Below are 26,555 nucleotides of genomic sequence, written 5' to 3'. Positions count from 1 at the left end.
AGAACCCGGAAGTGCGAGGCCGAGGAGAGCCACGTGGGTCGAGCTGGGGCGCAGCTTGTATGGGGCGCAGCTCGCATGGGGGAGTCTATCCCGCTGGCCGCCCCGGTCCCGGTGGAACAGGCGGTGCTGGAGACGTTCTTCTCTCACCTGGGTATCTTCTCTTACGACAAGGCTAAGGACAATGTGGAGAAGGAACGAGAGGCCAACAAGAGCGCGGGGGGCAGCTGGCTGTCGCTGCTGGCGGCCTTGGCGCACCTGGCCGCGGCCGAGAAGGTCTATCACAGCCTCACCTACCTGGGGCAGAAACTAGGTACCTCCGCCCCGCCCCCTGAGACCCTTGAGGAGGAAGGAAAGGGGGTATATTCCCCAGTCGGCAATGGCTTGAGTTTCCTGTCTCTGTGTCACTTCTAGTCGCAGGCTCGACTCGGCATTCCCAGGTCTCCTCCCACCGTTCCTTTCCTACCCGCCCACCGGCCTGCGCTGCTGATAGATTGGCGGACTGGGTAGATGCTCTTTGCAGGGCTGTGACCCAAACCCAAGGGTTTGCCCTTTTGCTTCGTGCATGGATTGGTGCCATAAATGAGAAGTTAACCAAACTATGTCTTCATTCTTCTAATTAGTGACGCTGCAGCCAGAGAAGCAAAACTTTGCAAAACAATCTAATTCTATTACTGAACACTGCTTATTGTGTGGCCTCTTAAGATTAAGGCCCGATAGTCACATTTGGATTCCTACCCGTCTTCATAGTGCCCCAATACATATTTAATGACTAAAGTAATAAACGAATACTGGACAGGAAAGGCAAGAAATATGCCTAACACTAGCAAGAGGAGACTGAAGGGAAAAATGGTAAACACTCTTAGTACCTCAAGTACATCTTGCCTCTGAAAATAAGATTCAAGAGCTGATTCAACTGATTTTCACTAGTAAAAGCAATAAGTATGAGTAGATGAGAAGGAAATAATAGATGTAAAAGGCAAGAATTATGCATACAAAATAGTATTACTGCTTAATTATGACAATAAATATATTTGAATCTTAGGGGCTTTAGAGTCAGTACTTTGGCCTATTTTAGACTCTTCAGTTTTCAGAGGCATGGGTCTGGTGTGAATGAAGGACACCTATATAAAATATAGGGAATAGAAATGTAAAATTGGTGTAGATTTCATTTTGATTCTCCATCCTCTTCCCCCAACCAACCCCCAGCTTTCCTTATATTGCCTGAAGGTGACCATGTATATCTTACTGAGCTTTCAGTAAACGCTCAAGGAACAGGGCTTTCTGGGATCCTAATTGCTGTGGCAAATATGTTGATTTATACATTCTTCTTTAGTATGCTAATTTATTAACAACTGGTCAGATAGTTTCACCTTATTTTTCTCCCCTTTTTACAATGGAATTTCACAAATTTGCAGTTGTGGTTAATGGTAGTATTATTCCCCCTTCTATAGATATATGCAATTGTGTTTGTTAGATGATAAAGTCCAAACCAAAATACCTGCCTTTGAACTGTCAGGTTGAGTTTGTATTCATATAACTTATTAAAAATGTGTATGTAAATTGTAATTTACCTATAATATGCATATATGTGATTTTTATATATGTGAAAATGGGGTGGATTCTAGCTGTAATACTGAAGGTAGGTAATATGGTAATATTTAGTTGTCTTAGTTGTTTTTAGACTCCTACACCTCAAAGAATGGTGATTGATTCAAGTGCCATGATTCTTTGCTTTTTTTTTTTTTTTTTTTTTTTAGCTTATCCATGGAAATCTGATGAAAGCTGTGTACTCACTTCCCAGAAAAATATATATGTACATACAATTTTGCATATAACCTGAGCCGGTTCAGCGGAATTCTCTAAAGTCTACTTATTGACTTCATTTAAAAAAATCTACTCTAGTTTTAACTTGGATGAGCCAGGTTTTTATGTAAACAGAACTGGCTGCCCTGTGTGTAAGAATGTGTATATAAGATCTTCACAGTTTCTGACTTGGGTTCTTAGTAAAGTGGTCCTCAGTGTGTAAATTGATTATTTCTGCTTGAACCCCAGCTGACATGGATGAGCATGAGTGCTATGCCTTGAAACTGACCTACACAACATTTGGCACTATGAAACATGCCCAGGCACTGTTAGGTTCCCACGTGGGCTCTCACTTCTGAGTAAATAGTCTTAAAATGGTGTATTTAATGCTTCATAACTTATTTACATATACAGTATGTTTATAAGTTCCAGAATTTAAATTTTATCTTTGCACATACATTTTTTGGTACTAGAGTATATATGATATCAGTGTGCTTACAATATGACTTCACAATTATCAGGTTTGCTGTCTATTTCCTTAAAAACTTAAGGGGAAAACTTTTGTGTTGCCATTTAAAACATTCCCATGTTCTCCAGCTACTTTGCTCATTAGAGCATTTATGTAGTTTTCTTTAGAAAGCAAAACAAAGAGTTTATGCATGCTTTTAAAAAATTTAAAACATAATTCTGAAAATTTTTTTAGCCTTAGTAAGATATAATTGACAATAAAATTGTATATATTTAAGTTGTACAACTTGATGTTTTGATGTATATATAAATTGTGAAATGATCACCACAATCAAGCTACTTAATATATCCATCACCTACCTTACACAGTTCTCTCCCTCCATCCCTCGCTACCTATCTCCCTCCCTTCCTACCTTCTTACATGTGTATATTGCGAGAATACTTAAGATCTACTGTCTTAGCAAATTTCAAGTAAAAAGTGAGTCTTTTTTTAACCTCTCTTATGGCTGGTATTTATTTGAGGCCTTAGCAGTGAATCCTGATGAAAGAAGCAAGCAGGGCCTTTAGACAAAGGATAGACCTGACAGGGAGCTTTCTGTTCCTGTCTTGACCCTGTTACTAAAAAACTTTGAGTAGGTCCCTTATCTTGGGGCCTTCTCTTTCCTTTGAGAGAATACTACCTGTCTGGGGAAGGATCAGTGATTAAAATATGCTGACTCAATACCTGTGGATAATTTTAGAAGGTCATACTTTTCTTCTCTTTGTTTCATTCCTGGAGAGTTTTCTTAACCTCTGGTTGCTGAAATTTAGCATAGCAGAAAATGACTTAACTTGAGAACTGATGTTTAAAAATTATTATTAGCAAGAAGCTGGAGAATAAAATGTGCAAGATGTTTTACACGCTCCTTTAATACACTTAAAATTTCATAATGTGAGATAAACTGTTGAAATCTTGAGAAATTATGAGCACTTATAACTAAAGCCTTCTAGAAATCATTCAAAATAATAATATTTTATAAATTCAAAACACTGAAAAGAGATAGAAGTTGGATGTTTCTGATTCCTTGTTTTCCAACATGAAGAAAGGCCAGTCCCCATTGGATATTCCAAACCAAGATAGTCAACAGATAGGATTGCATTCTTGAGAGCTTTAAGAAAAGAGAACTGTTTAAAAGAAATGTGTTGATGGTCTGTCTCTTCCATATAGTAGTTTCACTTTACGTGGTTTCACATACTGGTGATTAGTGTTTATCGATAAGCTTTTAAAGGTATTCTTTGTATTAATGTAGTGTTTCCATTACCCCAGATAAGGGTAATCTGATGAAGTTAGGTATCCTTTTTTTTTTCTTTTTCTCCCAGAAGTCCTAGAAACAGATGATATCCTTTTTCAATGGAAAATTAAAATTTTCACCAAGGCCACCCTGTTTAACAGTAGTAGATAGCTATTCTTTTTCTAGTACTTGACGCTCGCAATTCACCACAGTTTCAGAAGCTCAATTATGTATTATTACTAGAAGTTTAAAAAAATATATCAGTTACAAGTAGAAGGGAAAGGGATTAGTATTATAGAATATATGCTTTGTTCCAGGCACATTACACACCAAATGTTACTTCATTTTGTTTTCTTAGCTTTATCACAGTTTTATGTTAAAAATAGCAACTAAAGCTCATAGTAGTTCAGTAGTTTGCACATCAACATAGCCTATAATCATGGGAGCTGGGGTTTGAAACCAAGTCTTTCAGACCTGCACAGCTTTTAGTTTTTACATAATACTCTTATTACCCTCCTAAGCTGAGATGTTTTATCCTAGATGTGGGCACAGAGGCCTATTTATTTTGTACCTGTCACTCTACAAAATTGGCAGAATTAGACTGAATATGGGCGTGGGAGGAAGGCAAACCCTGCAGGGTACAGTTCCATATGGGATGTTGGGGTCATGACTGGTCCATCTGTACCTATATAGGTTTTGATGGTATTGTAGATGATGTGCCAGTTACTCGGTCTGTTTGGAACAAGCTTGTCTAACCTGTGGCCCGCAGGCCACATGCAGCCCAGGATGGCTTTGAATGTGGTGCAACACAAATTCATAAACTTTCTTAAAACACTGTGAGATTCTTTGTGTATTTTTGTTTGTTTGTTTGTTTTAGCTCATGAGCTATGGTTAGTGTTAGTGTATTTTATGTGTGACCCAAGACAGTTCTTCTAATGTGGCCCAGGGAAGCCAAAATATTGGACACCCCTGGTTTAGACAGTGTATTGGAAAAATACTTTTTAAAGTATCAGTAGTTTGGCTGGAGTGTCAGAAGTAAGTAGGGTAACCAACTGTTCAGATTTGCCCAGGGTTGAGGGATTCCAGGATGGGGGACTTTGTTTTAAAACCCTATAGACTAAAGATTTCCTGAGAAGCTGGACTTTTAGTGCTAAAACCTGGAAAGTCTTGGGTAAACTAGGACAAGTTGGTTACCCTAGTAGTAATGGAAGGAAGATTCATTTCTTGAAACATAAACCAAGCAATGAATTAAAATCTATATTGTGAAGTGGTTCATTAATTAAGAGGATATTTTACAAATGCCTTGATAAATAATTTTTATTCCTAATTACAGGAATATGTTGGTGTCATGATTGGACCACCTGTACCCATATAGGTTTTTAGAAAACATATTCCTGTAATTGAGTATGTTGTTTTGAAGAGAAAATTTAACTCTTGTCCATCTCTGAGATTTTTTTTTTTTTAATTTTGCTAGAAATGAGTGTTTTAAACCTGTCCTGTTTCTTTTCTTTTTCCTAATGTCTTGCCTCTGGCCCTTTGTTGGGTAGAGAATTGCTTAAGGAAACATCCATGAAGCTGGCTATAATTAGAAATGTAATTGGTGATATATAAATACAGAAGTGAGTAAATGATATCTATGCTATTTGATCCTTTTTGACTATGTGAAGGTGTTTTTGGTCTTATTTTTGGCTGATTTTCTTTGGAACCCCCTAGTTACAGCAGCAGTTATTTATAATTGGTTCCTGGTCTTAATAATTCACAATGTGGTCCTTATTATTTTATAGCGTATATTGTCAGTCTTGTCAATAGTGCTAAGATTTTCTTTATTCTCCTGGGAACCCAGTGGTCTGTTTTCTTGCATAAAGGGAATATATGTGTATGTATTCAATTTTCTGGTATGATCTAAAAGATAAGATTCAAAGGAAAATACAACTCTAAAGCAGAAACAAAAAATTGTGACTTACCAGGAATAACAGTGTTTCATAATTTGTGTTCTTTTGTTTTGAATACATTTATGTGTAAGAGAGGCTTTTTAGTTCCAGCTGGTATTATTTGCTAGGTTAATTATGTTCTAAATCTGAATCCTCATTGAATTGGGTTGGGGGAGAATTGGTACATGGGCAAGCATATCGTACGCAGGTCCATTGCTACAGTAATGAGTTACATCAGGTATTCGCTTAGCTTATTTCTCAGGAAAATTATGAATTATAAAGTATTTATATCTCAATCATAGGAGACAGAGAATATGGTAGATGAAAACTCATTGAGCTCAGTTGGTTTGGATTCTTTGCTTTTGGATGCTGGTAGGTGTTTGGTAGTTATGGTTTCTCTTTCTTACTTGTCATGTGCTTATGTTGTTTGCCTACCAGGGAGCCAGTCTTTCTTCAGCAGGAAGGATTCCATCCGCACCATCTATACTTCCTTGCATAATGAGCTGAAGAAGGTGGTGACTGGCCGTGGTGCCCTGGGTGGGACTGTTACTCATGTGGAAGAACTCCTTTCCCACCTGTCAGAGCAGCTCTGCTTCTTTGTTCAGGCTCGGATGGAGATCGCAGACTTCTATGAGAAGATGTACACCCTCAGCACACAGAAGTTCATCAATGCTGAAGAGCTCGTTGGCCTTTTGGATGCTATCCTAAAAAAATACAACTCCAGGTCAGTGTGGGGAGTGGGGAGGGAGAAAACATGGCTGTCCTACCAATCCCACACAAGCTCAGAGTTTTTCTCCACATTGTTACGAAAATCTATGATGAAATAACTGTGAAATAAATAACTGGGTTACATTTTATACATATTCATTAATCAACAGGTATACATTAGTCACCTTTATTAGTCTTAGTTAATACCACACTGGCTGCATACTTCTCTAAGCAATAGCGAAAGACTGAGAATGAATGAAGAATGAAGTAATCATAAACCTTGTATTGTAACTGATTTTGCTGCTTAGGAAAGTGTTCACACAACAAATACTGTTTTTTATTTCTGGTAGAGACAGGGTTTCTCCACGTTGCCCAGGCTGTTCTCAAACTCCTGAGCTGAAGCAATCCACCCACCTCAGCCTCCCAAAGTGCTGGGATTACAGGTGTGAGCTACTGTATCCAGCCTATTCTTTCTTTATAAAAGTTTTTCTTTAAATTTTGATTTTGAAATTTTTAATGCTGTAAAAAGTTACAAGGATAATATAATGAACATAGTTACCATATGATCAGCAGTTTTACTCCTAGACATATATCCAAGCAAAATGAAAACATAGTTCCACACATAAAAACATTGACATGAATGTTCATAGCAGCATTATTTATAATAGCCAAAGGGCAGAAACAACCTAAATTTGACCAATGGATGAATGGATAAATAAATGTGGTATATCCATACATGGAATATTATTCAGCAATAAAAAGGAATGAAGTACTGACACATGCAACAACATAGATGAACCTTGAGAACATTATGCTAAGTGAAAGAAGCTAGTCATAAAAGACCACATGGAAATCGCATAATTTCCATTATGTGAAATATCCAGAATAGACGAAGTCATAAACACAGAAAGTAGGTTACAAATTCATAGTCACAGAAAATGGATGCCGGGAGTTGGAGGGGAAGGAGGAGTGATTGCTGATGGGCACTGGATTGCTTTTTTGGGGACCATGAAACTTTTCTAAAAGTGATAGTTGTGCAATTCTGGAAATATATTAAAACCATTGAATTGTTCACTTTAAAAGGATGGTACATGAAGTAATTAACAGTAAAGCTATTATTAAAAAAACCAATTGTACAATGAACATACAAATATCCTTCACCTGTGTTCACAAATTGTTAACATTTTGCCACATATGCCTTATCTCTTTCTGTATATGATCATTCTTCCCTGAGTTATTTGGAAGTAAAATGCAATCATCATGACACTTTCCTCCTACATACTCAGATTTTGTCTTCTAAGAACCATACATCATCATAACACAGTTTTGAATGAAAAAACCCAGTTTCTACACTTAGGAAATTTAACACTTATTTTCTACCATTGTATAATACATAGTCCATATTTGGATTTCCCCACTTGTCCCCAAAATGTTCTTTATAGTTGCTTGTTATTTTTTATTATTGTGTCTCTTTGATTTTTATGATATATTCTAAATTTTCTTTTTATTTATTATTGATATATAATATGTTCACATGGTTCAATGTTTATTAAGTATAATACAATGGAAAGTTCTCTCCCTTCCCCTTAGCCACTTAGTTTACCTCTTTAATAGGCAACTACAGTTAGTAGGTTCTTTTTTTTAAGACAGAGTCTTGCTGTGTTGCCCAGGCTGGAGTGCAGTGGCACGATCTTGACTCAGTGCTACCTCCGACTCCTGGGTTCAAGCAATTCTCCTGCCTCAGCATCCTGATTAGCTGAGATTACAGGCATGCGTCACCATGCCTGGCTAATTTTTTTTGTATCTTTAGTAGAAATGGTGTTTCACCATATTGGTCAGACTGGTCTTGAACTCCAGACCTCAAATAATCCGCCTGCCTCAGGCTTCCAAAGTGTTGGGATTATAGGTATGAGCCACTGCACCCTGCCTAAAGTTAGCAAGTTATTACTGTCATTCCTGTGAAATAGGCTATGCATATAAATGTATACACTTACTTTTTTTAGACACTTAAACATTTTATATTTTGGGAAATATTCTCTTTTTTTTCCCCTCCTATCTGATTAGTATGTTTTCTTTTGATAAAATAGTTTTTTGAAACCCCACAACTGAAGTACAGTTGAGGATATGATTCCTAAGGAGAAGAGATCTCATATAGTGAGTCCCAAATGCTAATGTAAAAGTGATATGCTGAACTCTCTGGGAAGCTTAAGAAAAATACCCATCCCTGGGCCCTTTTTCCTCTTCCCTAAGAAGGTAAAATTTAGTGGTTCTGGATTATGTGCCCAGAAACCTCTGTTTTCAAAGTTCCCTGTGATAATGATACATGGTCAGCACCAAAAAAATTGGGTAACTAAGAGAAAGATGTCAACTCCAGGATAGAACAGGTATTGAACCTTATGGGTGTGTGTGTGTGTGTGTGTGTGTGTGTGTGTGTGTGTGTATGTGTGTGTGTGTGTATGTGCATGTGTGTGTCTCCTATGAATGATTGATACTAACTGGTTTCATTTTGTTAGATTTGTACCGTATTCTCTTTATTTATTTTGAGATGAGATCTTGTTCTGTCACCCAGGCTAGAGTTTAGTGGCACTATCTCAGCTCACTACAGCCTCAACTGCCTGGGCTGAAGTGATCCTCCTACCTCCACCTGCCAAGTGGCTAGGACTACAGGAGCATGTCACCACCCCTGGATAATTATTTTATTTTTTGCAGAGACAGGGTCTTGCTGTATCACCCAGGCTGGTCTTGAACTCCCACGTGCAATCTATCCTCCTGCGCTGGCCTTCCAAAGTGCTGGGATTACAGGTGTAAGCCACGTAACCAGGCCCCATCATCTTTAAACCTTCTTTGAAATACCCCACTTCCCAGAGCCGTAAGGGTCCCTCCCTTTCCCTGCAGATTTAATTTTCAAAAGCTCTTAGGGCAGTTCTTACTTGTAACCCTCATCCTCAGTGAATATTGATCGAGTCAGAGGGAACTGGATTACAGTATGGACAAGAGATGTCTTTTTTCGCCTACCATTTCCATTTTCCGCCCATGCTGTGTTTCTCTAATTAATAGAGAATGGACTGATCATAGACACATACTAGTCTGAAAATGATCTAAATTGGAGGCTTTGGGTTAATTTGAACAACATAAATTCATTAAGGAATTCTGAAAATTTGAACTTCTCTATAATGATTTTCTTTGGGAAGTGGGATTCCTTTATGTGTAAACTAACATGATTTTTTGCCCTTTGCTAGGTTAACATGCTTTTTTCTATAGCCTTTTTGATTTGGCATCTGTGCTATACCACACATTTCTCTTTTATGGTTTCAGTGTTCTAGAGAAATAATTCATATTTTGGTATTCTGCTGTATTGAAAAAGTTAATCCTCTTCCCAAAGGATACATTTATCTTTCAGGGAAAGTTTATTTGTCCCAATGTAGCTGATCCATGTCAGAACTCTTGTAACAAATTTTGTGAATAGTACTTTGTTTCAAATGCTGAAATGCCTTTGTATTAAAAAATTAATAAGCATGATGAATAGCATGGAATTGAAACCTCTGGCCTTGATTTGACACGTAGATCCTATGTGAGTGATTGCAATGTCTAGTCTGCTTTCATAGATGAATGGAAAGTATATTTTGTTTTTCTTCTTCTGGAAGCCAGTTGTGTTCACAGTAGAATGGTGTTAAATGCTTCTTTTTTGGGTAAATTTATAACTTTTTTTTTTCGAGATGGAGTTCCACTCTTGTTGCCCAGGCTGGAGTGCAGTGGTGGTGCAATCTTGGCTCATGCAGTCTCCGCCTCCTGGGTTCAAGCGATTCTCCTGCCTTAGCCTCCCGAGTAGCTGGGATTACTGCCTGCCACCATGCCCAGCTAATTTTTGTATTTTTAGTAGAGACAGGGTTTCACCATGTTGCCCAGGTTGGTCTCAAACCCCTGACCTCAGGTGATCCACATTCCTCAGCCTCCCAAAGTGCTGGAATTATAGGTGTGAGCCACTGTGCCTGGCCAATTTATAACATTATTAAGCATATATAAGTTCTTGTTTAGGAATCACAGTCATTTGTGATTCTCCATTTCAAATTGAATTATTAACGAACTATATTAATAATATAATTATTACATAAATTTAATTGTGTGCCATTTAGCAGAAGAAACATGAAGTCAGCTTGTATAGGGTCAGAATATCTCCTATTCCTTGAGTACTTTTGAGGAGCAGTAGAACTTGGGTTTTTGTTTTTGTTTTCCAAAGAATCACCAATGGAACATTTTCTGATTCTGTAGAATTTTTTACACATTTATTTATTATTTTGTGGGTATAAAGGAAAATTCTGGCCAACTTTTCTGTTTCATGGTTAAAACAAATTTGGAAGATAGGTTGTAAATTCAAATTAATATTTACTCTCCTAAATCAAGACTATAATATTAAGAAATAATACTTTTAAAGAAAGAAGAGAGCCATCACTTATGCATTGTAGACCATTTTAAAAATCTCTATGGTATGGCAATAGTAAACCACTTTGTGATTTTAATTCTTTACTAATAATTTTATAGCTTGAATTTAAAGAACATTAAAAGTTGATCTACGTATATTTGTGTTTGCATTTTAGGAATCACAGTTTCTTTATCTGAATGCTTTAATTCAGAAAATTCTCACAAAAGTCAGAACTATGGTTTATTTAGCTTTTATACCCACTTCTCATCAAAAAAAGATTTTTGATGATAAGGCTGTTAATAAGACATTTTGTTAATTGCATGTATATAGTTCAACAAGATTAATTATTGCCCAATGAAAATTTCATAAGCAAAACTAATAGTAGTACGATTTCTGTGGAATGCACTCTCTCCTAGGCATTTGACTTGCTTAGATCTTAATAGTGAAGACTCAAGAAGATCTTCCATGATATTGCCTCAGCCTATCTTTTCAGATTCATCTGCTACCTCCCATCAAATGCTCCACATTGCCACCAAAGTCTTAGTATAAAGAAAGAAACTTCAAAGGGCCGGGTGTGGTGGCTCATACGTGTAGTCCCAGCACTTTGGAAGGCCAAGGTGAGTGGATCACTTGAAGTCAGTCAGGAGTTTGAAACCAGACTGGCCAACATGGCAAAACCCTGTCTCTACTAAAAATACAAAAATTAGTTGGGTGTGGTGGCATGTGCCTATAATCCCAACTACTTGGGAGGCTGAGGCAGGAGGATCACTTGAACCCAGGAGGTGGAGGCTGCAATGAGCTGAGATCACACCACTGCACTCCAGCCTGGGCGACAGACTCTATCTCAAAAGGAAAGAAAGAAACTTTTTTTTTTTTTTTTCTTTTTTCTGAGACGGAGCTTCGCTCTTGTTACCCAGGCTGGAGTGCAATGGTGTGATCTCGGCTCACCGCAACCTCTGCCTCCTGGGTTCAGGCAATTCTCCTGCCTCAGCCTCCTGAGTAGCTGGGATTATAGGCACGCACCACCATGCCCAGCTACTTTTTTGTATTTTTAGTAGAGACGGGGTTTCACCATATTGACCAGGTTGGTCTCGATCTCTCGACCTCGTGATCCACCCACCTCGGCCTCCCAGAGTGCTGGGATTACAGGCTTTGCCACCGCGCCCGGCCGAAAGAAACTTAAAAGAGAAAACACTGAGAATTTTAACCAGAAGTCCAGAAACAGCCCCATAGTCTAATATTAAGTATATTCCCCATAAGGATTTGCCATTTCCTCTCTGTCTGCTTGGGCGTCTGTTATTTTTATGTGTAGAATGTCTTTTTATTGTTCTGTCATGTATCAGTTTGCTATTTGCTACAATAAGTCTGCATAACAGACCTCCAAATTTATACTTGCGGGTTTGCAGGTGTACTGGATGTTGGCTGACCTGAGCAGGGTTTATGAGTCTGCTTAACACTGTTGGTCTCATTGGGGCTGACTTTTAACTGTGAGCTTTGGGCTTAGGTCTCCTCCATACGCGTTCATTCTGAGCCCACAGTTAGAGGGGAAGTAGCTACCTAGTACCAATGTTCAAAGTGCAAAAGTATGACCCAGCTAAACTCATTTTAAGCCTTTGCTTGCATCTATTCTGTTAGGATCTGTGGCCAAAGCAAGTTACTTCGTCCAGTCTATATTCCATGGGTAGGAAAGGAGCTGCAGAGTTACACAACAAAGGTTGAGGAATCATGGGTGGGAGAAACTTGGGGCTGGAAAATCAAGCCTCTGTCTTCACATGGCAAAATCCTGCCTACTCTTTCCCCCTGCCTTTTTTATTTTGGTTAAAAAAATGACACATAATGTCAAATTTACCATCTTTTTTTTTTTTTTTTTTTTTTGAGACAGGTTTAACTCTATTGCCTGGTCTGGAGTGCAGTGACCTAATCTTAGCTCACTACAGTCTCCACCTCCAGGGCTCAAGTGATTCTCATGCCTCAGCCTCCTGAGTAGCTAGGACTACAGATACACATCACTGTGCCTAGCTAATTTTTGTATTTCTGTAGAGATGGGGTTTCGCTGTGATGCCCAGGCTGGTCTTGAACTCTTGAACTCAAATGACCTGCCCACCTCAGCCTCCCTAAGTGCTGGGATTACAAGCATGAGCCACTGTCCCCAGCTTACCATTTTAACCTTTTTAATGTATCCAGTTCAGTAGTGTTAAGTATATTCACAGTCTTTTGTAGTAGATCTTTAGAATGTTTTCATCTCGAGACACTGAAACCCTGTACTTCTTGAGCAGCATTTTCCCTTCTGCCAGCCCTGGGCAACCACCGATCTGTTTTCTGTTTCCATGAGTTTGACTGCTTTAGATACCACATAGAAGTAGAATCATACGGTATTTGTCTTTTTGTGACTGGCTTATTTCAGTTACCATAATATCCTTGAGGTTCATCTATGTTGTAACGTATGACAGGATTTCCTTCTTTTTTTAGGCTGAGTAATACTCCATTTGTGTGTATATACCACATTTTCTTTATCCATTCATTTGTCAATGGACATTTGAGTTGTTTCTACCTCTTAGCTGTTTTAAGCATCATGGCTCAATTCAAATGCTATCTCCTCTGTGGCTTCCCTAATCTTTTAACCAAAAGGAATTGCTCCTTCTTCTGAAATGTTATCTTATGTGTAATAATGTATTATTTTCTACTTTGTATTCATTATAAATACCTCCTTCTGCCATGGAAGGTCCAGTAGGGAAAATCTCTTGATTAATTTTTTATATCCTCAATGTATTGGTATTTAAGAATTAGTAAACAAGTTGTTTTAAAAGATAAGATGTTACAGATTTTGTTTTGTCATGGTAAAATATGTGTAACATAAAATTTATCATTTTGGGTGCAGCAAAACACCATGGCACACATATGCCTATGTAACAAGCCTGCACATTCTGCACATGTAAAAAAAAAAAAAAAAAGTATCATTTTGACTAGGCATGGTGGCTCACACCTGTAATCCCAGAACTTTGAGGGGGCTAAAGCAAGATGATTGCTTGAGGCTAGGAGTTCAAGACCACCCTGGGCAACAGAGCAAGACCCTATGTCTACAAAAAATTAAAACATTAGCTGGGTGTGGTGGTTTGTGCCTGTAGTCCCAGCTGCTAAGGAGGCTGAGGTGGGAGGATCCCTTGAACCTGGAAGGTTAAGGCTGCAGTGAGCTGTGCAGTGAGACCCTGCCTATAAATAAATAAATAAATAAACAAATAAGAATATATACTTTTTGGAAAGAACTCCATGGTACAGATTTGCAAAGGAGAAAGGCAGTGTTTCTAAAATGGAGTTTTGTGTTTCATTAGAATATTGCACAAATCGATTCATTTTGTACTTTCCTCCAGTCTAAGGAGAATTCCTTCCTTCCTTCCTTCCTTCCTTCTTTCCTTTCCTTAGAGCAGATGTTCTGCAAATAGTTGTTAATTTATTCTGTATTAAGACTATTCAGACTCTTTCAAGCTTGCTGCCGTAGCTTAGGTGGATATTTTTGGATTACAACCATTTAACAGAGCCTCCTATAATGTGAGTTGTGAATAGCTATGAGGCACATGGCAGAGTGGGAATAGGGAAATGCTACATCATAATGCTAATCTCTAAGTCTTGGCAGACTAACATTAACGTGAATTTTTAGCTCTTCTTGAGGATGAAAAATAGCTTCAACATTCACATATCTTCAATAAATGTTGAGCATTTAAGCACTTTTAGTGTATGTTATGGAAGAGCTTGTTTGGAAGGTTTGTACAGGGAATTTTTGTCCTCTTAAGCATTGGATATAAATGATGATTTCCAACTGAAAGCAGAAGGATAACAACAGTGTTATTTGTACTAGAATTCTCTCTGATTTCATGTCGTTAATCCTGTGATTAACAGTCTTACTGTGTTCACAGTTTTTAGGCAAATTTTCTTAATAGCCCTGATTATAGAAGATTGTGATATTTAATGCTTATAAGTGTCAAGGGGCCTAAAGGCTAAGGTGGTAGGAGCCTTTCTTACAATTCAAGGATTTTGAGACTTATATTATAATGGGATTTTGCGTGTGTGCATTTAAAACTTTTAAAAATACATATATTAAAAAAGTGTTATCCTTGTATAGGGGACATGCTAATCTTCACTGTACGATTCCAATTTAAGTATATGTGCTGCTGAAGTGAGTTTTTTGTTTGTTTTAGACAGGGTCTTACTCTGCTGTCCACACTGGAGTGCAGTGGTGTGATCATGGCTCACTGCAACCTCAACCTCCCAGGCTCAAGCAGTCCTCCCACTTCAGCCTCCCAAGTATCTAGGACGACAGGCACACCCCACCAGGCCTGGCTAATTTTTTTAAGTATTTGTAGAGACAGGAGTCTCACTGTATTGCCCAGGCTGGTCTTGAACTCCTGGCCTCCAAATGATCCTCCTGTCTTGGCCAAAGTGCTAAGATTACAGGTGCGAGCTGCTGCTCCCAGCCTGAACTTTCTTAGTGTTCATTCCAAAATATGTAATGTTTGAAAAGTTTAAATTTAGCACATGAGCTAGAAGATTTGAGATCTGGTTTATCTTTCTGATTTTTTTGTGTATTTATATATGTATTTTTTAAATTCAGTGTTTTTAAGTTCTAGGGTACATTTGCAGGATGTGTAGGTTTGTTACATAGGTAAATGTGTGCCATGGTGGTTTGCTGCACCTATTAACCCATTACCTAGGTATTAAGCCCAGCATGCATTAGCTCTTTTCCCTAATGCTCTCCCCTACGCCACCCTCCCCCAACTGGCCCCAGTGTGTGTTGTTCACCTCCCTGTGTCCATATGTTCTCATTGTTCAGCTCCCACTTATAAGTGAGAACATGCAGTGTTTAAATTTTCTGTTCCTACATTAGTTTGCTGAGGATAATGGCTTCCAGCTTCATCAATGTCCCTGCAAAGGACATGAGCTTGTTCCTTTTTATTGGCTGCATAGTATTCCATGGATTATGTATATTATTAGACTTAATCTCACCCATGTTTTAGCTTCCTCAGATGGAAGGATGTTGATGTAAAATGCAGATAATAGATGGAAAACAATGTGTGTTTTTCACATGAATAATGACCTTTCACTTGATAATTCATTTCTGTCTTATAGTGTTCAACTTAGTATGGACTCTCTTAACCATAATCCTCTTAAGTATTTAAGTATATACATATTTTAAAAACCTAGATATACTTGAGATGATTTTTTTCCATATTTGTTTATTTGATAACCAGCATTTTCCTTTTCACCAGTAGTCAAATCAGAGCTGTGTGAGAAGTGTCCATCTCATTAACAATTAAGTGATCAAATGCACTCAGGCCTGTAGATCATCTACCATAGTGCCTGGAACATATGATATGCTCAATAAATACAAGTGCTTCCCCTGCCTTTACAGTGGGATCACTTGCTGAGGTCATTTCCACAGCCTCTGCAGGTACTGTGAATCTTTAGGAAGAGTGTAAGGGCTTGACATAGGCTTCTGGAGAAGGAGCATGTACCAGGCCTGGGAGACACTGTTTGTTTCACAGAAGAGAAACTGAGCAAGAAAGCTCTATGTGGTCTGTACAGAAAGGACTCTCCTGAGCCATTCTATTCCATTGTTATAGAACTTATTTCACCTCATAACCGCAGGCAGAACCAATGAGGCAGAGACTTGGATTCAGATCTTTACATAGTTGGTCACCACATTGACTGAATTTTTACTTGAGTCATAATGTTCTAGAGACAAAGGAGCCAATAGAGGAGGCAGCTGTGACTTCCGCTTGGGGAGGAGCTTAAAGCTGGGGTGGCCGTATGTTTCAGTTTCCCTGAGAAATTATATGGTCAGGCTACTAAAGTGGGAGAGAGGTATTAGTAAATGAGAGGATGTAACTGGGGAACCTGACGTCGTCTGGGAGTGGACAGAGAAAGCTTTTCTAGTGACTGACGAGGAGACCTGAAGAATCAGGAAGGAGTACAGTATTGATGAAAATGGGTCATGCTCTCACTTGTCTAGGGCCTCTGCACTTTTTCCCTCATGCCTGGAAGAGAGGATAGTTTCACATCATGTTCTTTTCCCTCTAAATGTTGCTATTACATTTGAAGTAAAATAGTATTTTACCAACAGCAGGTGGTAATCCATGGGTTATAAAGTTAATTTAGTGAGTAGTAATCTGATTTAATATATATAGTAGAAAATATATTAAATATATACTTAATATATATAAGAAGATATCAAGAGTACATTGTATATAGTCAGTAAATATTGAAGTAAAATAATATTTCTATATATAGGTACTTGGTCACAACATGAAGTGTATTTTTTACTATAGATCATAGTCAAAAACCTTTTTTTTTTAAGACAAGGTCTCACTCTGTCAAGCGCAGAAGTGTGATGACAGCTCACTATCCTCAACCTTGCTCAGTTGATCTTCCCACCTCAGCCCTCTGAGTTGAGTAGCTGGGGCCACAGGTGCACGCCACCACACTTGACTAATTTTTGAATGTTTTGTAGAGAACAGGATTTTGCCATGTTTCCCAGGCTGGTCTCATGAACTCCTGGGCTCAAGCAGTCCACTCGCCTCCACCTTCCAAAATGCTGGAATGAGCCACTGTTACAACGTCAAAAACTTTTATATATTTTGTCTAGGACAAGTGGAAGTAAAAGTACACTACTGTCTCGAACTCCTTGTAGTATAATTGCATTTTCAGTTATTTATTGAATATCTGGAGAAAGTGAGAAGAATAGGAATTGGCTCAAACTGGGAAGGAACTAGAGTATTCAATGCCCTCTAGGCCTTTTTCTGGATTTGGGGTTTTATCCTAAGTTAAGCGGAAAATGATTGAAGTGTTAGCTGTTTCTTACTTGGCCACCATATGTTTATTTGTTTGTTTGAGACAGAGTCTCGCTGTTTCACCCAGGCTGGAGCAGTGGTGCACAGCTCACTGTAACCTTGCCTCCCAGGTTCAGGCGATTCTCATGCCTCAGCCTCCCGGGCAGTTGGGATTACAGGCGCACATGCTACCATGCTTGGGTAATTTTTGTGTTTTTAGTAAGGATGGGCTTTCACCGTGTTGGCCAGGCCGGACACCATTTTGTTTTTAACCATAATTAAATATGAAGGGAGATTGGGAACCAGGATTGAATAAGGGCTGTCTGATAAGTGCTGTATTTCTTTAATAAACATTTATTTTATCTACAGTGTTTTACATGTAAGTTTACAGTATGTGTTCTCATCTGCAAGATAGGTTTAATGCGTCATGCCATTAAATAGTTTATATATGTCATCTACACTTTCAACTGATGTTTTAGTGACTTTTTTTGTTTTACCTCTGCCTCTTTAGGACCACACTCTGAAAAGAGCATGCCTTGTTTCAATGACTGTGTTAGTCATACAATTCCCAGAATAACTAAAATATGCTCAGAAAGAATTATAGCTAATTTAGGCCAGGTGTGGTGGCTCATACCTGTAACCCAGCACTTTGGGAGGCCAAGGCAGGAAGATCACTTAGAGTTTGAAACCAGCTGGGGCAACATAAGGCTTCTTGTCTCTACAGAAAATGGAATGTGTGCCTGTATTCTCAGCTGCTTGTGATGCTGAGGTGAGAGGCTCACTTGAGCCCAGGAGCTGAGCTGCAGTGAGCCATGATTGCACAACTGCACTCCAGCCTGGGTGACAGAGCAAAACCCAGTCTCAAATAAATAATAATAATAATAATAATAAAATGAATGGTAGCTAATTCAGTAATTCTGTTAAGAAAGTGGCCACTACTCTCAGGCCATTTCCACAGGAGAATATGATGTTGATAAAATTTTGAAATGGTGAAATTATGTCAGAACTTCAAAATAAATCATTTTTTCTTCCTGTGTCCTCAAACATAGTATTATTTGTTTGGCCATATTGTTGCTCTGTGGTTAGAAAAATGTCAGTATGGCAAGTGGAGTACCATTTCCACTTATCTCTATTAATTTCCCTCCCCTCTTTAGATTTCACCACCCAATCCTCAGTCCTTTGGAAAGCAGTTTCCAGCTGGAAGTTGACGTCCTGTGTCATCTCCTGAAAGCCCAGGCCCAGGTCTCAGAATGGAAGTTCCTCCCATCTCTGGTTAACTTGCACAGTGCGCACACCAAGCTGCAGACCTGGGGCCAGATCTTTGAGAAACAGCGGGAGACAAAGAAACATCTGTTTGGAGGGCAGTCTCAGAAGGCCGTGCAGCCCCCACACCTTTTCCTTTGGCTGATGAAACTCAAAAACATGCTTCTTGCCAAGTTTAGCTTTTACTTTCATGAGGCCCTGAGCCGACAAACGACTGCTTCAGAAATGAAAACGTTGACAGCAAAAGTTAACCCAGACTTCTTTGGAAAGATTTCCAGCTTCATCAGGAAATATGACGCTGCCAATGTGTCCTTAATTTTTGACAACAGGGGTTCTGAGAGTTTTCAGGGTCACGGCTATCACCACCCCCATTCCTACAGAGAGGCTCCCAAGGGTGTGGACCAGTATCCAGCCGTAGTGTCTCTGCCCAGCGACAGGCCAGTCATGCACTGGCCCAATGTCATCATGATCATGACGGACCGCACATCCGATCTGAACAGCTTGGAGAAAGTGGTCCACTTCTATGATGACAAAGTGCAGAGCACCTACTTTCTAACCCGCCCGGAACCTCACTTTACCATTGTCATCATTTTTGAGTCAAAGAAATCTGAAAGAGACTCCCACTTTATTTCCTTCCTCAATGAGCTCTCACTTGCCCTTAAGAACCCCAAAGTGTTCGCAAGTCTGAAACCTGGATCCAAAGGTTAGCAGGTGATTTGTGTGGAAGGGTTTCAAGACCAGAAACTGTTGCTTAATTGCCCTAATGATCTACAGTGGTCTGTGATTAGCGTTTACATCCACTCATGCCTCTTTCAGAACTAAATTAAGGACAAATTCCCCCTACCTGTGTTGCACACTTTATAAGCGATTAAGGCCAACTGAATTAAGTATCCAAAGAGTCATCTAGGAAGTGGTCCTGGGCTACCATGTGTCTCCATGGTACAGCAAAGTAGTTTCAGTATTTTCCCCTATTTTCCTGTATTTCTTGTAGATTGAATATTTATTGAGCTTTGAGTTTTTTCCCCTATGTTTTCTGTTGTTCTAAACATTATGTTCTACTGAAATTCCAAAAACTATTTTTTCCTCCTTCCTGGAAGAATAATAGGGATGAGATATTAAATGGTCTTTTTAGAATTAAGGACTTTATGTTTTCTATCTCATAAATTAGCAAATGAACATGGAATTAGTAGTTTTATGATTCTGATCTATAAATTAACATTGTTGATGCCAAAATTAGGGTCTTGGTAAGAAATATCTATCAGTTATTGAAACTGAAGGTGAATCAGATTGGTAGCATAACATCAGGCTTTAACAGTTCAGAAGATCCTCCTGACAACTTTAATAGCCATGGGTTCTTTTGGGGTGAGATAACACACCTAACTGCATTTGTTTTCACTTCTTGAATGTTTGAATGTTTGACTCTGTTTTAAAGTCAGCATAAGCCATCATGTGGGCTTTCTTCTTTCTTCAGCATATTATCTGCTTGGCTTTCTGTTTATCACTTTTCTGCTGAAATGTACATGTTTGGCTCTACTCCTTGGTTATTTTTAGGCTTAAAAGCATGCAGTCGGCTTTTCAGCCACTTTTAGAGACTCATGCAACATAGCCTACTTTTATAAAATCAAAATGAAGGTCTTCATACCCTATGCTTGCTAAAAATCAATTGTGTGCTTGAAAGACTTCTTCATAGTTGAGTACTTGAGCACTTCTGAACTTGGGTTTCATGCCTGCCCCCACCAATAAACTATGTTTAGAGGCAGCACTGCATCTTAGCACATGCTGCCTTATCCCTTTCATTCAGCAGGTATTCATGGGAAGTGGGTGGATCAGTGAAGGCATAATGGGCTGTGAAGACCTTCACTTCTAGGTTATTGATTCAAAATAAAAAGCCACAAAGAGTAATTGAATAGTTACTGTTTGATGGCTCCTTCAAAGTTTGTGTGAAATGTAATGGTCATATCTGTCTTGTTTCTCATGATTATATGGAGCCACTGTTGTATTGGGTGTCCACAGCTAGCATGCCAGCCCCATCAGCAGAGACCAGAGAGCCCCTCCGAGTCCATGTAGGAAGCCTGCCCATCTTGTCTGGCCTGCCTGGCAGAAGAAAGAAGAACCAGCTGGGCGTGGTGGCTCATACCTGTAATCCCAGCACTTTGGGAGGCTGAGATGAGTGGATCACTTGAGGTCAAGAGTTCAAGATCAGCCTGGCTAACGTGGTAAAACCCTGTCTCTACTAAAAATACAAAAATGAGCCAGGTGTGGTGGCAGGCGCCTGTAATCTCAGTTACTCAGGAGGCTGAGGCAGGAGAATCGCTTGAACCCAGGAGACAGAGGATACAGTGACCCAAGATCATGCAGCTGCACTCTAGCCTGGGTAAAAGAGCGAGTCTCTGTCTCAAAAACAACAACAACAAACAAAAACCAAGAAACTGTTGGCCTATTTCCTATTTTCTGGGGAGAACGTGGTTTTCTTTTTCTTGTTTTTTTTTGAGTCAAGACAGGGTCTTGTTCTTTGTCCATGTTGGAGTACAGAGGCACAGTCACAATTCACTGCAGCCTCAACCTCCAAGGCTCAAGTGATCCTCGCACATCAGCCTTCTGAGTAGCTAGGACTACAAACATAAGCCATCACACCTGGGTTTCACTATGTTGCTGAGGCTGGTCTCAAACTCCTGGACTTACATGATCCACCTGCCTTGGCCTCCCAAAGCACTGGGATTATAAGCATGTGCCACCGCACCTGGCCTCTTTTCTTTTTCTTTAAAAATGGTCATAAGCTTTGTAAAAAGCCAATTTGCTTTAAATAGAAAGTAGTGATTTACCTCTGCATTTTATTCACTCAGGTTCTATTAAAAAAACTCAACAGATTTTACAACATTTACCTTACCTAAGAAATTGAAAGCAATTGGAGCTAAAAAGTCAAATCACTTTTCCTTTCTTTTGTGTTTTGCCAAGAAACTGAAAAATATTCCTTGGTATACATGTATTTTTTTCCTCTTAGATTAAACCACCATTAGCCTTAATGACACAGTCCCCCAAATACCTAAAAGAATATATGCTTCAGTGGAACACTGAGAGGGATATAAGTAAAACACATATATCCTATTTAAATAACCAGTTCTCACCTAGAACATATTTGAATCATGTATTTATTTTAAAACAACACAAAAAGAATTTCAAAGATCAGAAGGCAGATGTGAATATTAAGAAAATCTAAGACAACGTAAATTGGCAAATTACTGTGCAGCTGTCATAGACTGTACTGGAGGAGTTTTTGAAGATTCAATATTGATACTTAAATTATTTCTTAAGCTCTTCAATAAAGTTTTCTAATTATTAAAAAAACCCACATAATTTGGTTCAAGCCAAGAAACAAAGTCATTTTACTCTAAGATTTAGTCTCCAAATACAGTAATGAGATTTGTAAAGTCTGTGTTTTGCTAATTAAAACAGTAAATCTGCATATTTTCTGCAGACTGCTTTCTTTGAATCTGTTTCTAAATCACAACTTGGTAAGTTTTTATGGGTAACTGGGAGTATGGTCAATACCGAGTTTGCCAAAGCTTCTGTCCAGGAGTATTTCATTTAGGTTGCTGTTTGGACACATGCTTTGTAACTTTGTTCTCTCTATTTTCTACCTGATCTCTGGCTGTGTGACTTCAGGGAGTGTGTGAAAATAAAGCCCAATTCTTAACCAAGGAGCCAATACTCTTAATATAATTGCTTTGGATATTTGGACATACTGGGGGAAGTATGTCCAAATACTTTTTTTTTTTTTTTTTTTTAGCGACAAGGTTTGTCTCCCGGACTGAAGTACAGTGGCATGATCAAGGCTCTCTGTGGCTTTGAACTCAGGCTCAATGATCCTCTTGCCTCAGCCTCCTGAGTAGTTAGGACCACACCTGGCTTAATTTTGAAAAGTATTTTAGAGATAGAGTCCTACTGTGTTGCTCAGGCTGTTCTCAAAATCCTGGGCTCAAGTGATCCTCCCTCTTTAGCTTCCCAAGTGGGAATACAGGTGTGAGCCACTGTGTCCCACAGAAAACGTACTTTCTAGAAGGAAAATAATTGGTATTCCACTACATTTCCAGTGAATTCCCTCAGGTGATCTTTAAAGTATGTCCACCCTTTTGATCTAGCAACAGACTTTCAGGATTTTGTTCATTTGGCAAATCAGCCTCTGAGCTCAACTTCCTTGTCTGTGAAGTGGGGATAAGGAAATGTGGGCTGCCTTTTCAAAGGATAATGTTGGGATGGAATGAGATAATGTGTATAAAAAAGGCTTTGGAAACTTTCTGGGATTTGAAGGCTGTATAAATAAAAGATGGACCACTCTTTCCTTAAATTTGGCACCTTTCTTGTTCTTTTCTTTCTCTTCAATCCTGTGGCAAACCTGTACCTAGTTATCACATTTGAAAGAGAACTGGTTTAGAAGAGGAGGCAGATAAATGCCTAACCAACCCACTCACTCTTGCCATTTTAGAATGTTTGTGGTTTTTGTTCCCAAATTTTTATGGTTGGTTGATAGCATCATTTTAGTTCTCCTATATTATGATTTCTTCCCCCCCCTCCTTTGGTTACTCTATCAATTACTGAGTGAGGTGGTTTGAAATCTCCAACAGTGCTTGTGGATTTGTGATTTTCTTCCTTTAGTTCTGTCAGTTTTTCCATCCCGTATTTTGGAGACCTGTCATTAGGCCCATATACACTGCTACTGCTTACTCCAAAGTCTGTTTTGCCCAGTGATTTTTTGGCCCTTCCAGCTTTCTTATGCTTACTGCTAGTGTGTGTGTGTGTGTGTGTGTGTGTGTGTGTGTTTTCCGTATTCTCATTTTAAACTTATTTATATCTTGGTATTTGAAGTGTCTACTGTCAGAACTGAGGAGAGAAGACAGATGAAAAGGAACAACAATCTCTGCCTTTTGATGGGAATGTTTAGTTTCTTTCTTCTGTAAGGTTTTTACCGTCAGGGTTTTTATGATGCAATCCTTGAACTGTCATTTAACATGTTTTTCATCTTTTTTCCCCCTTTATATTAGAAGTTAGAGCAAGATGATTAATCAGATTCAGCTTTTCTTTGTGTAGTGGTGTTGTAGATTTTATTAGGAAGCAGCTAATAACTGGCATTGCCTAGATAGATTATATCATTAGAGGTTACAAAATGGTGATATTCTAATTGTTATTCCTTTTATTATTAGTCAGAATACATCCACAAAGAGAAACTTCACCTCTAACTATTTAGATCTTGAAGTATAGCTCATATGGAATGGATGGATAAATCTTTGATTCTTTTACTTTTCTTTCTCTCTCTCTCTCTTTTCTTTCTTCTTAACATATTTAGTTCATTAGCATCTTGCAGAGACACTGAGGAGTTTTTTTTTTTTTTTTTTTTTTTTTTTTTTTTTTTTTTTTTTTTTATGAGACGGAGTTTCGCTCTTGTTACCCAGGCTGGAGTGCAATGGCACGATCTCGGCTCACCGCAACCTCCGCCTCCTGGATTCAAGCAATTCTCCTGCCTCAGCCTACTGAGTAGCTGGGATTACAGGCACGCGCCACCATGCCCAGCTAATTTTTTGTATTTTTAGTAGAGACGGGGTTTCACCATGTTGACCAGGATGGTCTCGATCTCTTGACCTCGTGATCCACCCGCCTCGGCCTCCCAAAGTGCTGGGATTACAGGCTTGAGCCACCGCGCCCGGCCCACTGAGGAGTTTTAAAAGAATTTATAAGGATTTCTGCCTCTTAGGTTTGACCCTGAATTTGAAATAAACAGCGATTTTCTCCCTTACCACAAGATATTTTTTGGTAAATATTATGACTTTCCCTTTTTTCTTCCTCATGGTTAATTTTCTCTCTTAATTACTGTTGAATATTTTCCTCCACACTTTTTTCTCTTATTCTTTCTCTATATCCCTTTCTCTTTTCTTCTTCTCCTCTCTCTCTTCCTTCCTTCTCTCCCTACCATCCTGTCTTACCTTTCGTTTCTCCATCACCCAGGCTGGAGTGCAGTGGCGCAGTCTCCACTCACTACAACCTCTGTCTCCCAGGTTCAAGCAATTCTCCTGCCTCAGCCTCCTGAGTATCTGGGATTACAGGTGCGCACCACCATGCCCAGCTGATTTTTGTATTTTTAGTAGAGACGGGGTTTCTCCATGTTGGCCAGGCTGGTCGTGAACTCCTGACCTAAGGTGATCTGCCCACCTAGGCCTCCCAAGTGCTGGGATTACAGCCTTGAGCCACTGTGCCCAGCTCCATCCTGTTACTTGAGTTTCTGATTTCTTTCTCATAGATTCTGCTTTAGCCACCTTTCTTCCCTTGCCTGCAAGACCCAGGACATATCCCAGTAGTGTCTGACCCAGTTTGGGAAACAGCATCTGAAAGCATTCATTTTGATTGTTTTTATAACCAGTTACTTTTTTTTCAGGCAGTGAGGAAGGAATACATACAGGGGGAAAGGTCAGTGTTGATACTAAGAGGGTGACCACAATTAATCCTATTCACTTCATAAACACAAGGCCTCTGGGCAGCTGCAGCCAAACATTGCTGTATGTATCTGGCAGGCTATTTGGCAGGAAAAGCTACTCGAAACTAAAATTTTTCAAGTGTATTTTTTACTATGTGATTTTTTAATTTTTATATAAAAGATCGCTCTTAGTGTATTTGCAGTAATTAGTGTATAAAAGCATTAAATTAGCCTCTGATTTTTTTTCTTCAAGTAAAAATGTAAGAAAATAGATTTTTTTTCTCCTAAGTGAGAAAGAAAAAGCATGCCATGTGACTCCCCACGAAAGCCCTGTAGGTTGAGTTTAATTTAGCAATTCCCTCTCTACTTTTCTACCAGGTTCCTGTTACCAATGCAATTATTTCGTGGCCTTTTGCCTGAATTATTCTAAGCTGCTTCTCCAGAGGAAATGAGTCAGAAGAAATAGGCTTGATGTGCAATTCTGCCTTTGGAGACTTCTCTTGATACGGTGTAAATCCATAAAGCTTCATTAATGCAAGTATTTTGACTTGTCTGCACATTTTTTCAATCTGCTTCTATAACAAGGTCTGTTTCTAGGGTATTTCAAATTTAAAACCATATGATATGTGTAAAACATCGCTGCTAGAAAATGAAGAGATGCAAATGAGTCCCCCCTTCTGTAGTCCCTCCCTGATGTCAGAATCTGGGGCTAGGGTTCTAAGTGATGATACCACTCAGAAGAGCATCACAAGAGGCAACTACATGGGAGTGCATTCTGGAATATGACTGTTTAGACATGCAGTAAGAGTGGCAGGAAAACGGAAGATGGCAACTTGACATTGATTTAGGAGAGGAAGATAATCATTGGGACTTTTGCTAACTTTGTCCCTAGAGAGTGAATTCTGCTATTGCTGGTCCTAATCACTGCAGAGGAATTCTACAATGTAGTTAATTTGATCCAAGATTTATAATGACTCAGCCGGTTGATCCAGCTTCGGTCTAGACTCATTTCACTTTTGTAGTGACAAGATATGACAATATAGGACACACCCTTTACCCCCTACGGCCATCCTGGTGTCAGTCATTTCAGGCGTGGCCAGTGTTAGAGCAGCCTTTGAAGCAGAAGTAGATGGAAAGTTGTGAATGATTTTTAATATTCAACATTCATTAATTTAACATCGACTATGTTAAGGGTAGTGATATTGCAGTTGACCAAGACCATCATGGTATCTGCTTGGTTGGTGCTTGAAATAAGGTGATCTGGCTCCAACCACCTAGGTGTCCAGAAGCTGAGAGGGCTGTAACCAGCAGGCAGTGAATAGTCGTGAAACCTATACCCCCTACAAATTTTGGAAAAGCCATGATACTCCGATGGATTTTTTAAAAAGAATATCTAAAATCATTATG

At 39.0% G+C, this 26,555-nt stretch overlaps 1 protein-coding gene and 1 non-coding gene across 4 annotated transcripts; one reads left to right on the top strand and one right to left on the bottom strand.

Moving 5' to 3' along the window:
• Window positions 1-3: 3 nt before the first annotated feature.
• On the top strand, window positions 4-26,555 carry KICS2 (KICSTOR subunit 2). 3 transcript variants are annotated; one of them, XR_012518475.1, is made up of 5 exons: window positions 4-310; window positions 5,912-6,197; window positions 18,577-19,388; window positions 20,699-20,901; window positions 25,527-25,597. XR_012518475.1 is itself a non-coding variant. In XM_074402845.1 (4 exons), exons 1-4 carry the CDS (start codon window positions 76-78, stop codon window positions 25,598-25,600), a joined length of 1,407 nt encoding a protein of 468 aa, XP_074258946.1. In that variant the 5' UTR covers window positions 4-75; the 3' UTR covers window positions 25,601-26,555. The 3 variants fall into 3 exon arrangements, 2 of the variants coding, with proteins under 2 accessions (XP_074258946.1, XP_074258945.1); XM_074402845.1 differs by lacking the exon at window positions 20,699-20,901 and having other exon boundaries at window positions 25,527-26,555; XM_074402844.1 differs by lacking the exon at window positions 25,527-25,597 and having other exon boundaries at window positions 20,699-23,030.
• On the bottom strand, window positions 14,672-14,776 carry LOC120365161 (U6 spliceosomal RNA). The gene has a single exon (XR_005580177.1). It is a non-coding gene; the product is annotated as a U6 spliceosomal RNA (small nuclear RNA).

The sequence above is a fragment of the Saimiri boliviensis genome, chromosome 7, assembly GCF_048565385.1.
Source record: "Saimiri boliviensis isolate mSaiBol1 chromosome 7, mSaiBol1.pri, whole genome shotgun sequence".
Taxonomy (NCBI): Eukaryota; Metazoa; Chordata; class Mammalia; order Primates; family Cebidae; genus Saimiri; species Saimiri boliviensis.
The sequence above is the reverse complement of the archived record's forward strand: the minus strand, read 5'-3'. Positions and strand labels throughout refer to the sequence as shown.

Excerpts from the sequence above, each read along its gene's own strand:
- KICS2 (XM_074402844.1), top strand. The coding sequence starts at position 76 with ATGGGGGAGTCTATCCCGCTGGCCGCCCCGGTCCCGGTGGAACAGGCG. Across the intron at positions 6,198-18,576 it reads CTAAAAAAATACAACTCCAG|ATTTCACCACCCAATCCTCA; the intron begins GTCAGTGTGGGG and ends TCCCCTCTTTAG. Across the intron at positions 19,389-20,698 it reads TCTGAAACCTGGATCCAAAG|CTAGCATGCCAGCCCCATCA; the intron begins GTTAGCAGGTGA and ends GGGTGTCCACAG.